Source organism: Polistes dominula, unplaced genomic scaffold (assembly GCF_049000335.1).
Source record: "Polistes dominula isolate Pdom_NZ unplaced genomic scaffold, Pdom_raw_medaka contig_23, whole genome shotgun sequence".
Classification (NCBI taxonomy): domain Eukaryota; kingdom Metazoa; phylum Arthropoda; class Insecta; order Hymenoptera; family Vespidae; genus Polistes; species Polistes dominula.
This window is the reverse complement of record NW_028300963.1, coordinates 1,977,027-1,992,651: the sequence shown is the minus strand read 5'-3', so window position 1 is coordinate 1,992,651 and position 15,625 is coordinate 1,977,027. Positions and strand designations below refer to the sequence as shown.

The following is a 15,625-nucleotide window of genomic DNA, read 5'->3' as shown; positions in this document are numbered from 1 at the left end:
ACAATAATAATAATAATAATGATAATGTAAATCCATTTTTCGCTTATCCTTGTAAATTAAAATTGACACATTTCATTCGTTTTAAATTTCCCGCCCTAATCGAAACTTTCGATACCGCCGTATCGAACTTTTAAATATATCAATGTATACATATATCGATGTTACGATGCAATTGATATCGGTTACGAGTTATCGATATCTCGAAAGATACTCGAATAATCGAGACGTGGGTGAGCCGGTTAGCGAATAGGAATTATTCTTATTATCTCGTATCCCTTCTCAATCGTGTCGTGTTTCAAGACTACTCCAAGATTTAGTCTTATTCGCCATGGTATTGATGATTTCCTAAAGAGGAAATCGTATTCCTTCTTAGTATGCTTTATAGAGAACCTAAAAGAATTAATCCTGCTAAAATTGGAAGAGGAATTTTAATATTTGAGGGTGCGCTACTTTGTGGTTCGTTAGCACTTTGGAGTAGTTTGTGTAGAATTCCAGGTAAGTTATATTACTATTATTAGTCAATTCGTTAATAAGTTCAGGTTATTACCTTTAACGATATATTTGTTACTCTTGTTTTCATTTCTAACATGTCATGTGTATTAACTTGATTCTTTTTTATTTTTTTTCATTTTCAATTACGAGCCTTACAAAATAAGTTCTACAAATCGATATATAGTTTAATATATTCCTTGGTTAACGTTTCTTTTTTTTTTTTTTTTTGTATATTATTTTGTCTTCAAGTAACAACGTATTTTGAAAGTTTCAACTATCCCTTTTTAATTGGTGAATATATTTCTTCATTTTTATAATATTAAATTGTATAATTATATAGATATCTTGATATATTAATGGTATCTTTTTTTTTCTAATTAGGACAATAAACTTCTTTGATAGCATTGTACGTTTGGATATTTTCATTCTTTTTTCTTTTCTTTTCTTTTTTTCTTTCCTTCCTTCTTTCTTTCTTTACCTTTTTAGATTTCAGATATTTTCTACACCAAAAATTTCCATCGATGTTAAATGGTTTTTATTATATACATGAAAAAGTATCAGGTGATGATTCAATGAGAACAGCTGACAAGATGAAATGGGAATAAAATTAAGATTTAGTATTCATGGCGTTCTTCAAATCTATGTTACTGTTAATAGGTGGTGGAGGTTTAGGATATTACCTAATACAAACGCTGTCAATAAGTCAACGTGAATTGGAAGAGGTAATTAACATTATATTATATTTTGTATAATAAAATACGATATTTAAATATCTATTAATTATCTATTAAATATCTATATTATTATATGTATATATATTGTGTTATACGTTTAAACAGTTCCTTGCGTATGATAATTCGCCTAAAAGATCTACAACAACGGAGGATAAAAATAAAGTCTTGAAACAATTGAAGAAGATAAAAGAATCAAGTGAGGAGAAACTTATGAAATCTGTATCAGTGTTATTTGAAGATAATATAAACAATACTAACAAATAGCATTCAGATAACAATAAGATGGAGAACACTAATTTCATCGAAGGAAGTTTACCGGAACGTATAAATAAGAGAGATCGTGAAAGGAAAAACATCATTGAAAGACGGAAAGAAGAACGACAATCTCTCGCAGTAGAATCAGAACAAAGTAGTTATTTTAAGGATACGTTTTATTCGTCGTGTAAAAAAATAAAAGATATGCTAGATGACGCATCTAGTGCACCACCATCATCGGTACTTTCCGTGTCTTTTGATAAAATAAGCAAAGAAATTTTGATGCTTAAAAATTACCTGTCACAATCGAAAATGTATTTAAAAGTTTATGACATTAGAAAGGCACAGGAAAATTTACAATTGTTAGAAAATGAAGCTTCGGAATTGGAAATGAAACTTTTACCGAAGAAAAAGTTTGGATTTAAGAATAGAAGAGTTGTTAAAAAACCAACAGAAAAAACGTACGACGTGACCGATGGATTAAAAGATCTCAAAATATCGGAAGGTATCGTTAATGGTTCGTCCAAACAAAATAACAAATTGTTTAATAAATATGGAGAGAATGCTTGTATATTAGTAGGAAAGTTGGACGAACAAATAGTATTGGATGCTGAAAACGTTAATAAGAATGATATTCTTCTTTCTGATTTAACTCGATGTACAGTAAGAATATATGGCACGCCTATTACGTTGCATATGATTAATTTGAAACAATGTACTATCTTAGTAGGACCGGTAACATCATCTGTATTTGCTCATGACTGTATTGATTGTACATTTGCTTTTGCATGTCAACAATTTCGATTACATTCGTCTACGGATTGCACTATATACCTCCACGTTACTAGCAGAGCAATTATAGAAGATTGTACAAATATAAGAGTAGCACCTTACAATTGGTCTTATGAAGATCAAATGAATCATTTCTGTTTGGCTGGTCTCGATCCAAAAATTAATAATTGGAATTGTATAGATGACTTTAATTGGTTATCAAATGAGAAACATTCGCCTAATTGGTCGATACTCGAACCTGAATTACGTATTAAAAATTGGGATTAATGTAATTAAAATTTATCATAAAAAAAAAAGCTTCAATATATTAACTGTTTCTATAGGCAAGGTGTTTTATTCTTATTTAGATTAAGATTTAGTTGATTTATCGAGATAAATTATTTATGCGTATGCATATGCATATAAATATAAATATATATATATATATATATATATCTTACTTTTTTCACCAGAATGTAAAACTATGTAAGTGTTTTATATACTTACAGATATTTAATAAAATTACTAGCTGCATATACTACTATGTACATATATGATTTTAATCAATCGTTTTTATATTTTAATATTAATTTTATATTTTGTTCATTAAATAACATTTTATTTTTTCATGATAAAAGTAAAGTAGAGATATACATATATATTTTGTATAGAAATAATTATTATTAATTAATATGTAATAATCCTTTGATCACTCTATTATCTAATTTTTTCTAATATAAAATATGGTATATAAATCAAAATATTTATATATGTATATATTTATATATATATATATATATATATTTCTCATACCTATTAAAAATATCATGTGTGCAGATCTCACGTGTTAGAAATAAAATCTTCTTATTACCAAGCTTACAATTATATTAAATTAATTAAATAAAAAATTATAAAAAAGAAAATGTATATATATATATATATATTATTAAAAGATATTCTCAAATTAAAATGACATCGTTTATTATTCAAAATTTAATGAGTCTATGAAGAAATTAGTCAATGATCGAAATCTTGTGCATTTTAAAAACAAATTATACTTATCGACTGATAAAATATGTGCCGCCATCTAGCGATACTAGCTGTTACTTTATCTTATCGTATGGTAAAATATGTACCGCCATCTAGCGGTATTAGCTATTACTTCATCTTACCGACAGGTAGAATATGTGTCGCCATCTAGCGGTACTAACTATTATCAATGAACATTGACTGAACTTTCCGTAGACTCATGCATTGACTAAATTCTTCGTAGCTCGTTGATTCTCAAAAATTGAAAAAAAATTTTTCATGCATTAGAACATTGACTGAACTTTTCGTAGACTCGTGCATTGACGAAATTCTTCGTAGCTCATTGATTCTCAAAAATTGAAAAACTTTTTTTCATGCATTAGAAGAACATTGACTGAACTTTTCGTAGACTCGTGCATTGACGAAATTCTTCGTAGCTGATTGATTCTCAAAAATTGAAAAAATTTTTTTCATACATTAGAAGAACATTGACTGAACTTTTCGTAGACTCGTGCATTGATTAAATTATTATTACACTCGTGCATTGATTGAATTTTTCGTAGACACGTAAATTGAGTTTACGCCTCATTCTAAAAAAATGTTCACTTCAATAAAAATAATTAACATATATGATATTATAAATAAAAATAATTCTAATTAATATAAGAATTTATATGTTATTTTAATGTCTATCTTATCAGAGACTTATTGTTAATCATTAAATGGCAATATACTAGGTGTCAGCACATTTATCGTCAATGACGACACACAAGCAAAACTTTTACTTTCATATTTAAGTTTGGCTCCCCTGACAATCCAGTCATATGATCGGCAAGCAAGAAGGGCGAGTCTGGGCGTTCAAGTTATAATCTTGACAATTCCTGGACTTAAAGTGACATACATCATTTTTTATTGGAAAAAACCAAATTCCAAATAAATTGTCAACATGAAGGGTTGCATGTTCAACATAGATGGTGGATATTTGGAAGGGCTTTGCCGTGGTTTCAAATGTGGAATACTTCAGCAAAGTGATTATCTCAATTTAGTTCAATGCGAGACTCTCGAAGGTAAAGCAATTCTATTGTTTTTTTTTTTGTAATAATTTAAATAAAAATAATTAATTGTACAATTAAAAAAAAAAAAAAAAATAAACGTAACGTTTTTGTCATATTTATAAATTAATTCATTTTCCTATATATTATTTCATCAATATCAAATAATGATAAAATATTAAATATTATTATTTGTCTTTGAATATTTACAGATTTAAAGTTACATCTTGCTGGTACAGATTATGGAAGTTTTTTAGCAAATGAACCATCACCATTATCCGTTAGCGTTATAGATGATAAATTAAGAGAAAAATTAGTCGTAGAGTTTCAACACATGCGTAATCATTCAGTCGAACCACTGGCACAGTTTCTTGATTTTATCACCTACAGTTATATGATCGACAATATAATATTGTTAATTACTGGTACTTTACATCAAAGACCTATCTCTGAATTAATTCCAAAGTGTCATCCACTTGGTAGTTTTGAACAAATGGAAGCTATCCATGTAGCTGCTACACCAGCTGAATTATACAATGCTGTTTTAGTAGACACACCATTAGGTAACAAATCTAATCAACAATATTACAATTTTGATAATAGGATAATTTGTTGACAACAATTTCATCATTTACAGCACCATTCTTCGTTGATTGTATATCCGAACAAGATTTAGATGAAATGAATATTGAAATTATTCGAAACACTCTTTACAAAGCTTATTTAGAAGCTTTTTATAAATTTTGCAAAGATATTGGTGGTACTACTGCCGATACTATGTGTGAAATACTTGCTGTAAGAAATTTATATTATTATTATTATTTGTCAAATCGTTATTACATAATATATAAAGTAATATTATTAATAATATAAAATATTAATCATAATTATATAGTTTGAAGCTGATAGAAGAGCTATCATTATAACCATTAATTCATTTGGAACTGAATTGGGTAAAGATGATCGTGCTAAATTATATCCACGTTGTGGACGTTTAAATCCAGATGGATTGGCTGCATTAGCAAGAGCCGATGATTATGAACAAGTTAAAGCTGTTGCTGAGTATTATGCGGTTAGTTAAAAACATTATTTTGCATTATATTGTTACGACATAGTTTTGCATGTTTACATTATTTAATATTTATAATATGATTAACGTAATATTATATTAATTGTACAGGAATATAGCGCCTTATTTGAAGGAGCAGGTAATAATCCTGGTGACAAAACTTTGGAAGATAAATTCTTTGAACACGAAGTAAGTTAATCTAAAACAAATGTAATATTTTTTCTTATTATTTAGTTTCATTATTATTTTCTATTAATATTATATATATATATTAAATATTAAATATTATAGGTTCGTTTAAATGTTCATGCATTCCTACAACAATTCCACTTTGGAGTATTCTACAGTTATTTAAAATTAAAAGAGCAAGAATGTCGTAATATTGTTTGGATAGCTGAATGCGTTGCACAAAAGCATCGCGCTAAAATCGACAATTACATTCCAATATTTTAATTGTATCTTGTTTTGTTTAAATCAATTACATATTTTATCAAAAATCATATACACACATATATATATATACATATATATGTATATGTTATGTCAATACAACAATGAATTTCTTTCTACCTGCTCCTTGTTGTATTTAAGTATTTAATGTATATGAGCATATAAATATATGAAAAAAAAAAAAAAAACAGAGAAAAAATAAAAAGAAGAAAGTTACCCATTGCTGTGTAGAAAATAAAGAATATAATGTACAAGAAACTGCCAAGAAGAAGAAATGTGTATAATACTGATGCACTGGTTAAGTTGTATCGTCTAAATTGTTCCATGTATTTTCTTCCAAAATCACCAAATTTTCATATATATATATACAAATATATATTTATATATATATATAAATATATATATGTGTGTAAATATATATGGAAATGATGCGGATTAAATTGTGTACATAGTGTATTTTATTCCAATATGCAGTGTAATTCATTGTGGCATATAGTATTATTTCATGTTATGCTTTATATCATAATGTAGTAATGTAGTAGTAATAATAATAATAATCATAATAATAATAATATAATCATAATAATATAATAATAATCATAATAATAGTAATAATAATATAATAATTAGAATAATAAAAAATAAAGGTATCCTACATTCTACATGATATAATACAAATGTTTATGTTTTGTGTTAAATACCTGTACACATTGAAAACGGTAAACAAACACATTATAGAGAAATAAAATGAAAAATGTGCAATTGTAAAAAGTTAATCTTGTTTGTTTAATCTAACTTGATCCGCTGAAGTTTTTGCAAAAAGTTCCATTGGTATTTCTTCTATTTATCCACAATACGTCGTAACAATGTTAATGTAAAGAGGCAAAAGATATGTATGTTGATCATCCATACCCATTATCAATGCATGCAATACGTTGTTGATTTATATAATAAAATTCACTTTTGCATGATCGAAGAACGGATAAGCACATAATTTAAATAATATTATATTTAGTTTTGTCTTAAAAAATATTGTAACACAACTTATTTTCTAATAATTTGGTCACTTTCACATTGCATTCGATCACCATCTATCTCTCTATTTCTTATAACATTTGTTTCGTCATTCTTTGAATTTGTATTACATACAACAGGAGGTACTGTGACATTATTCATATGTTTAAGAGTACCAGGAGATAGAGGCACTGGTGTACAAATTGTATTTTTCATAGCATTATTGATGGGTGGTTGATAAGTTGCTAAACTTTTTAAACCTATTACTTCAGGATTCTCTTTCCAAAACCGATCACCGATGATATCATCAATTAATGGAAGGACAACAGGCTTTAATCGTCCTGTACCATCCGGTACAAGCTTACGTAAAAGTATAGTGCCTTTCCGAAACATGGCAGGCTCATTATTATAGTTTATTCCAAATTCTTGGAAAAGCAATTCATTTTTTGTGCGAAGCTAGAGTACCTCTAAGCTTTTCTTCAGCCTACAAAAAAAAAGATAAAATACTAAATATTACAAGAAGCTCAGAATAAATGATATCACACAATTAATGTAAGAATAAAAAAAAGAATTATACCTGACTCGGAGTTAGCTTTCCTTTTAGGACAAGATTCCAAAAGCATGTATTGTATAAATTATTAACATGAACATCTGCTTGACGCCAAGCCAAATAATCTCTTAAATTTTTATCTGTTGGATATAAGACAACGCGTGCATCAAAGGATGGCGGATAATAAAGATCTCTACCTCTGAAAAATCGAGGCCAATGATACACATAAGATGAAGCAAATAAAGAATTCACATTGGACATGAGCTTGGACACTGAAAAATCAAACATCAATGTTATTACATGAATACTTATAATAGTAAAAAAAAAAAAAAAAAAAATAACAAAATATTGTTTACCTAAATATTTACACATAAAAAAAAAGAAAAAAGAAAAAAATAGAATAAACAAAACATGGAATAAAATAAAATAAAATAAAAAATATACTTATTTTTGTATATCTTAATAACCCAAAAGGGGTTAGTCGCGTAAATGCCAAATACAAACCTCTACGTTTATAAAGTTGGGTGTCTTTACGAAATACAAAGGAATACTCGTCGCTTTGTCCGAAACCTAATATTATTTCTTTAAAATCTTCCATAACAGTAATAGCAGCACGATTCATCAACTCCAATGCGGCAACATCGTTCGGCTTGGCAAATTGATGAGCGTCGGTGAATTTGGAAAAATTCCTACCGTCTATTCTAACCACAATCCAACAATTTGGCAAGCAATTATCGTCCCGTTCGAATTCTTTTACATATTCAAATTTACTTTTAGCCATTGCTGTCAAACTTATGCGGCGGGATATGGCCACTTGTTTGCTCCAGCTAATGATTTTGAATAATCCACCACTTCTCTTCATTCATTCGTTTCGAACCGTTGCACCGGGCTTATAGAAGGACCCGCCGCTTATTCTACTTTACTTTCTTCGATTGTACGCTCATAAGATCATTCGCACGCTTATTCAGTCAACCGTATTGTAACTGATCGGAAGAAAATTTTATCAACTAAATCATTCATGCGCCCTTACTTTTAACTTTCGATCGAGATACGGTATTTTTTTTTCTTTTCTTTTCTTTTCTTTTCTTTTCTTTTCTTTCCTTTAATTTTTTCTTTTTTTTTTTTCTATTTCTTTTCTTTTCTTTTCTATTTCGTCTTTTTTTTTCTTTTCTTTCTTTTCTTACCTTCCTTCCTTCCGTCGTTATTTCTTTTTCGTCAAATTTCTCTTTTCAATTTAAACAAATGTAAACCCAACGTATATTTTTCCTTCTCTTTCTTACAATCGCGACGTGTTACAATGTTCTCTATAATCATCAACATTTACCAACCGTGCATGTGACACGTCCACGTGCACTTTTATTGGTTAAGTAAATAATAAATTCCATTTTTGCAAAACCGTCATTGTTCGTTTGTGATGATAACGAAAAATTTGAAAAAAGAAAACAATTAATAATAAACAAAGAAAAAAAAGTAAACAACAAGAAATACGCGAACGCGCCTTCACGTTGACTTTAGTTTTTAGTGTATAACACACAACACAATCAACAACAACAAATAACGACATAAAATAGAAGAAAAAATTCAAAATTTGTTTTAGTTCTTATTTATTCTTATGCAAGTCTGATAAGTGTGTTCTTTTTGTTTCTTCTTTCGTTATTTTGATTATATCATTTTTTGTATTAGGCACAATAAGAATTAAGTATTAATTAATATCGTTATTATGCGCAAAACATTAATTCAATATGGATTTACATGAAAAGTATATGGAATTTCCTACTGTCAGTGTAACAATAATCGAAATCTTTGAAACTAAGTTTAAAGATGATCCGTTTAAATATTTGCATAATGTCGTCCAATTGTATAATAATTTAATCAAAAATCCTGTAGATACCAAAAGCTTGCAATTTTTTAATCAAATATTATGTTATATATATCAACTTAAATTTGATCACAATAATAAGTGTAAGTTTGAACGTTTTCATGATATTTCTATCCAAAATGTTGATAAAATTTTTATTCATGAAGATCAATGTTACACTGCGTCAGATATATCAATTATCTATGATATTTTGTTATTGCAAATGGTTTTGTATTGCGATATTAAATCTATTAAAGTCAAATTGGAACAATTCAGAAATTCGAGAGAGTTTTATCTTAATGACACTAACATGACAGAATTGTATACAAAAGTATTGGAATGTTTTTTAGACTCATTGAATTTATACTGTTATCTTTTTAATAAGGACAAATGTAACGAATACAAAGAATTTGTTCCGTTGTTCTTAGATGATGTAAAATTTGTGTTAAAAACAAAAGACAATCTACAATGGAAATCGTTAGGATCAATTTTAATTAAACTATACAATATGTTTGATCAAAATAATATATTATTTCTAATTTGGGATCTTTTCTTAAACGAATTGAAAAATCTTCCAGATTTGCTTATTGCTCTCAATACAATCGTAAATCATGATTTTCAATTAGAACAAGATTCTCTTCGTGATTTATACATCAATCTGTATTGCGAAGATAAATTTTGGATAAAAATCAAAGAAGGATTAGATTCCGATGTAAAACAACATAAAAAATGGGCATTGCATGTATTAAAGAAAGTGATGGATTTTATGGGCGACATGAGCAAATTAGAGAATTTGTATGTAACAAAAAGTGTGCTGGTTCCTTTCATATGCGATAACTGTTCTGAATCGACAAAAAAAGAAATAGACATAAATTTGTGTTGATCTTAGAAGCATTGCAAGAAGTACAAGCTCATTTGATATTACCTGCTTTATCTCATTTACCCTATTTGATAATGAACAAGAGAGTGTGCAAAAATTGCCTTGATATTACATGGTTGAGTAGTATTTTTAAAAGAATATTAAAACACGATAATAAAAGTTTAGTCAAGCAAGGAATATTAATTATTTGCGATTTTGATGAAATAATGTGTGATGATAAGTTTCTTGAATTTTTTGTAAATGTTTTAAATAACACTTTTTTGTATGAAAAAGAATCCAATGAGGACAAATCAAAAGTAGTAGAAAGACTTATACAACTTTTTAATGATTTAACTGAATCTTTTGATTCCATTTTAAAGAAATTTTTGCATCACATTATATCAATTGATTGGGGTCCTGTGGCGATATTTTATATTACGTATGTTCTTTCTAACGTTTTTGAAATGAATCAATCTCGCATTAAATTGGAAGAAAATGATTTGGTAGCTATTAAATCATTGAGTAAATGTTTGAGAAAACATTCGATCGTTTTACGTGCTGCATCTCAAATTAATATTATTAAGATGATATCATTTTCTGATATAATGATAAATGATTTAATGATACTTTCACAAATTTTGTATAATTTTACCATTGACGAAGTTTTAAAAAAAGATTCAGATACTTGGAAAATAATTGTTAACTGGTTACCCAAAGTAATTAAAAACACTTCTGCTTCAACTTATATTTGTTATAGCTTAAACCAATATATTGTGGATGATAAAACATTTTACAATGATATTAAAATTCTTGTGCTCATGATTTGTCTTCTGCACGATGCTAAATTAGTATTTCATACACAGACATGCGTTGCTTTTCTAAATTTAAAACATTTATTCGAAGTGTTGATTAGATCTGATCAGAGACCATATTCTAATAGTCAAGTAAATGTTAGAATACTTATATTAATGTCATATTTGCTTAACGAAAATCGTAATATTATCACACAAATGTTATCTAACTATGGCAATATTGCCTTGACACTTGTAATTAAATATGTCAAAAAATTACCTAACATACTTTTCGAAGAATTGGATGAATTTTTAAATATGATTACGACGTTTTTGAATAACAGAGATTTAATCATACTCTGTAAAGAAACAATGAGTATGCACGCATGTAATTTAAAAATGCTAGTAGCTAACATATTTGATGCAAAAAGTATTGAATATTTATCCTTGATACACGTATTACTTCTCTGCCAAAATTTAAATATTGTATCATGTACAAAAGATATGTATGAATTCTGTATAAAAGAAATGAACAATTTTGAACTTGTTGTTCCTTTTGAGAAGGGATCTTGTAATATAAATAATGTAAAAGGAACAATTATGTCACGTTACTATGTTCTTATGACTAAATTAATGCATAACTATCTTCTACAATTTCAAAGTAATACATGGAAAATAGATTGGTATCAGATAATAACGAAACTTCTTGATCTGGAAGGTATGAATATAATTTCTTCAATAGCACCATTATTACAAGCAATCATCGAAAATGATGAAATAATAAGTGAAGAAAAAGTTACATATTTTAAATCGACAATTGAATTATGTTGGAAAATTACATTCAATCATAAAAAATTTAACAATTTCTCTCAGACTGTTAAAAGTCTTCTCACAGTTATAATTAATCCTAAATATTTAAATATACCAGACATTGAGACTATTACAAATCAAGTAAGAAACAATATATACAATTATTTCTTTTCAATTTGTTGTATTCTCATATATTTAAATTATATTTTTTAGTTTCTAGATCAATTGATTGAAGAAGGCGATAATATGCCCAATTTAAAAAGAATATTGTTAAATCGAATGGAATCATTGAATATTAACCATACAATCTTTAATAAAATAAATGTTCCTACATTATTATTGGCATGTCTTCTTCATGGTTATACTATTAGACGAGATAAAAAGATTGAAAATCAAATATATTTGTCTATAGAAAAAGATTTTCAAGAGTTGTATAAACTTCATTCGATGAACATGTAAGGGATTATGTATATTAATATTTATATACCAAAAAAAAAATAATAATATATATTAGGGATTTATTATTAAATTATATCTTTTGTATTGTTTGTTTTAATAGCGACTATAATATTGATGCAACCGTGAAGGCACACGCAGTAATATTACTTCACAAAATAATTTCCAAAAATCCTGAATTTGCATTGATATTTTGGCAATTTGTTAATGAAGAACTGAAAAAATATATAGATAAAAGATATTTCAAAGATTCTTATATACATAGAGTAAAACATAGATTGATGCAAATATTATTGTTATTAGAACCGGTATTAAACAAGGTAATCAAAATTAAAGTTTATTTTCATACAAATTCTATCATTTTCTGTATATCAAATGAAAGAATTTTAATGCAAGTGATTATATTTTTCTTTTTATAGGAAAGTATTATATCGGTTCAAGAATTAATATGTAATTTAATGTTAATAGAAAGTAATCAGCATAGTATACGTCTAATGCAAGAATGGTTATTAATTAGGATATTTGTAAAATATACTGATTTACATAATAAATTATGGGAATTCTTTGAAGAGGTATTGTAAAGTAATATTATTATCAAAATTATCATTATTAACTTTCTTACAATTTATACACAGATTATATCGAAACGTCCTGGATGTGCAAGTTCAATTGCAAGTGTGATATATCATGTCTCTCTATTTTTTTGGACAAGCTCAATGTGATTTTCTTACGCGAGCAATGCCATACATTGCACATTGCTGTTTAGGCCAAAATTTTAATGTGCGTCTGTGCAATCAGGTAAATTGAGTAGAATAGAATTATGGGACTATGATATTGAAAAATGATACAAGTTTTTTTATTTTATTATGTCAAACTAGGTGATACTGGTTAAATTATATGAACTATCAAAATCCTCTAATTTTGATAACATTGTATCAGAATATTCAGGAATATATAATGCAACAGTTAAACATTTACAAGAAGGAAAGTCGATGAAAGATTTAGAAAAATGTGTAGAAATACAGGATGCTTTTTATTTTTCTGCTTTTCATCCAGAAGATGATTATAGTTTACAGGTAATCTATTATATTGTTAAATTTATTATATTTTATTCATTAATAATATTGTTGTGTATTCAAATAATCCTAATATTTTTAGACTATCTATTATGAGATGCCAAGATTGTCAACCATATTTATAGATGAATGGATTCCGCTTTATTTATTCGAAGATTTAAATTTTATAGAAAATAATAATCATCCTTTACGTTTAAGAAATTTAAGTAACAAATTAGCTGAATCTAAAGTACCTTCACAATATACTAAAGCCGGTTCAAGTGAGTGTTAAAGTCATATGCATGTATGATAATCGTTGCATATACAACATTTGTAAACAAAAAATATGTTTTGTAGTTAACAGGGAAACATTAATAGTTGAAACAGAATCTGATAGCACGGATGATTTACAAAAGAAGATTATACCCCGTAAATTAGTTAATTCTTCTGAATATAATTTATCGACAGCAATGGCACCTATGTTTCAAATACAGGATAAAGGCATCATATTAGTTGCATCTCTGATTGAACGTCCTGCAAATCTAGGAGGTCTTATAAGAACGTGTGAAGTATTTGGTGTTCAAGAATTCATTATTGGAAATATACAGCATACACAAGATAGCAAATTTAAAAATGTCAGTGTGTCTGCCGATAAATGGATATCTATTCAAGAGGTATTTAAATTTTATTTAATACGTTAAATACCATGCTAATTTTCATAGGCAAGTCTTAGACTTTTCATAAATCGGTTACAAATGGTTAACATGATTATGCTTTTTTAAAGCTGAATGATTTAAATGGGAAACTCAATAAAAGAAACTTAGCATTTTTAACATATTAAAAATGACATAATTTTTTATAGAATATATATATATAAATGATTAATTTTTATTTTTAAAATGATAGGTAAAACCTCAGCAATTACGTGAATATCTTTTAACAAAATCCAAATGTGGTTGGGAATTGGTAGGACTTGAACAAACTGATAAAAGTACTGATCTTTGGAGTATGCAATTTAAAAAGAAGACAGTACTTGTTTTAGGGTAAGTACAAATCAATTTATCCATAAAAATTTTACTTAATTGCTAATAAATTTCTGCAGAAATGAAAAGACCGGTATACCGGCTAATATAATATCTATTCTCGATGTTTGCGTGGAAATACCTCAAATTGGACTAATACGTTCATTAAATGTTCATGTCAGTGGAGCCATTTGTTTATGGCATTATGCACAACAACATATATTTACTAAGAACTCTTGATCATAAGGATTGATTTGTTTTTATAAAAGATTATGTATTACTGGAATAGAGTGTAAACTTTGCGAAAATGATAGTATAATAATTAAGATGGTGATAATAATAAAAGATTAAAAAAAAAATTAATATAATTAATATATAATATAAATTAAATTTATAACATTACATCAAATTTAATAAATAAAATGCATTAATTAAATTATCTTTTCCATTATTATATATTTAAGAAGTTAATCATCTATACATAATTATCTAACCGTAGGTAATAATAATTGTGGCTTACACATCATATCCAACAATATGTCGTTTTCCAATACATTCACCTACATAAAACCAACAATATATTTCTATAGCGACTAAAGTATTGAGCCAAGCTTCACGTACGGTTAATTCTTTGTAACGACCAGTTTTAGCAGCTGTAATAAGATCTGTAATACTTCTTTTCACTGCTGGCAATTCAGATAGTTTTGGTGGCATTAATTCCACTTTAGCATAAGCTTGAAAAACTTGTAGTTTTGGACCCGCCTGTTTTAGACAATCTATAAAAAATTATCAATAGATAATATTTTATCTTTTTATTCAATTTTTTAATTTTAATTTGAAACTATTATAACTTTTAAGATGTAGCTTTCAATATTTAACTTTTAACATAACCTTTTATCAATTACACTTATTGTAATCAAATGAAATAATGTAGAATTATAAAATGCTAGAAATTAAAGAATATTTATATATATAACATAACAAATTAATATTCGTGAAATCTGACAACAAATGACAGTTATATAATAATAAATGGTCGAATTATGATACACCAACTATGTGAACTGAAAACTAATTTTGTTTTATTAGCAATAAAATTGTTCAAATACTTTACATACTTTTTGTTAATGACATTAATTTTGCTGGTAATTGGGCCATTTTTTCTTTTATATGATCCTCTTTACAAGTGTCAGACAGTCTATCAATTCGTATCTAGTTCGTTTCCTTTCGAGAATTTTTACTCCTTCTCTCATATAGCCATGACCCTTCTGAACGATTTTAAATCGAACTATTACCCTTGTAAATGTGACCATCGCCATAATTTTATCATCCTTATGGTCGATTTTCATTTACACAAG

General features: G+C 27.2%; 5 protein-coding genes across 5 annotated transcripts; 3 read left to right on the top strand and 2 right to left on the bottom strand.

Moving 5' to 3' along the window:
- The first annotated feature begins 280 nt into the window (after positions 1 to 280).
- Positions 281 to 2,569, top strand: TBCC (Tubulin-binding cofactor C). Its single transcript, XM_015318706.2, has 3 exons — positions 281 to 495; positions 979 to 1,214; positions 1,332 to 2,569. Exon 3 carries the CDS (start codon positions 1,509 to 1,511, stop codon positions 2,538 to 2,540), a length of 1,032 nt encoding a protein of 343 aa, XP_015174192.1. The 5' UTR covers positions 281 to 495; positions 979 to 1,214; positions 1,332 to 1,508; the 3' UTR covers positions 2,541 to 2,569.
- A 1,507-nt stretch (positions 2,570 to 4,076) lies between these two features.
- Positions 4,077 to 6,623, top strand: VhaAC39-1 (V-type proton ATPase subunit VhaAC39-1). Its single transcript, XM_015318704.2, has 6 exons — positions 4,077 to 4,348; positions 4,546 to 4,896; positions 4,971 to 5,128; positions 5,229 to 5,405; positions 5,514 to 5,591; positions 5,694 to 6,623. Exons 1-6 carry the CDS (start codon positions 4,228 to 4,230, stop codon positions 5,853 to 5,855), a joined length of 1,047 nt encoding a protein of 348 aa, XP_015174190.1. The 5' UTR covers positions 4,077 to 4,227; the 3' UTR covers positions 5,856 to 6,623.
- A 220-nt stretch (positions 6,624 to 6,843) lies between these two features.
- On the bottom strand, positions 6,844 to 9,106 carry THG (tRNA-histidine guanylyltransferase). The gene is given in 4 exon segments (XM_015318703.2): positions 6,844 to 7,313; positions 7,315 to 7,350; positions 7,444 to 7,688; positions 7,921 to 9,106. Coding segments are annotated over 4 exon segments (1,056 nt in total). The 5' UTR covers positions 8,279 to 9,106; the 3' UTR covers positions 6,844 to 6,896.
- Positions 9,107 to 9,158: 52 nt separating this feature from the next.
- Positions 9,159 to 14,703, top strand: LOC107065317 (tRNA (guanosine(18)-2'-O)-methyltransferase TARBP1). The gene is given in 12 exon segments (XM_015318904.2): positions 9,159 to 10,146; positions 10,149 to 11,875; positions 11,948 to 12,189; positions 12,294 to 12,510; positions 12,610 to 12,762; positions 12,826 to 12,893; positions 12,895 to 12,988; positions 13,069 to 13,266; positions 13,349 to 13,526; positions 13,603 to 13,919; positions 14,152 to 14,288; positions 14,348 to 14,703. Coding segments are annotated over 12 exon segments (4,479 nt in total). The 3' UTR covers positions 14,508 to 14,703.
- LOC107065202 (ATP synthase, subunit G) lies at positions 14,704 to 15,551 on the bottom strand. The gene is made up of 2 exons (XM_015318654.2): positions 15,386 to 15,551; positions 14,704 to 15,043 (listed from the first exon to the last, which is right to left on the bottom strand). Exons 1-2 carry the CDS (start codon positions 15,423 to 15,425, stop codon positions 14,784 to 14,786), a joined length of 300 nt encoding a protein of 99 aa, XP_015174140.1. The 5' UTR covers positions 15,426 to 15,551; the 3' UTR covers positions 14,704 to 14,783.
- Between the last annotated feature and the right edge of the window lie 74 nt (positions 15,552 to 15,625).

What these genes read in the sequence shown, in the direction of transcription:
- VhaAC39-1 (XM_015318704.2), top strand. Translation starts at nt 4,228, where the DNA reads ATGAAGGGTTGCATGTTCAACATAGATGGTGGATATTTGGAAGGGCTT. An exon ending in TCAATGCGAGACTCTCGAAG is followed by an intron (nt 4,349 to 4,545) that starts GTAAAGCAATTC and finishes GAATATTTACAG; the next exon opens with ATTTAAAGTTACATCTTGCT. An exon ending in CTGTTGCTGAGTATTATGCG is followed by an intron (nt 5,406 to 5,513) that starts GTTAGTTAAAAA and finishes TTAATTGTACAG; the next exon opens with GAATATAGCGCCTTATTTGA.
- TBCC (XM_015318706.2), top strand. Translation starts at nt 1,509, where the DNA reads ATGGAGAACACTAATTTCATCGAAGGAAGTTTACCGGAACGTATAAAT.
- LOC107065202 (XM_015318654.2), bottom strand. Translation starts at nt 15,425, where the DNA reads ATGGCCCAATTACCAGCAAAATTAATGTCATTAACAAAAA. An exon ending in ATTAATGTCATTAACAAAAA is followed by an intron (nt 15,044 to 15,385) that starts GTATGTAAAGTA and finishes AATTTTTTATAG; the next exon opens with ATTGTCTAAAACAGGCGGGT.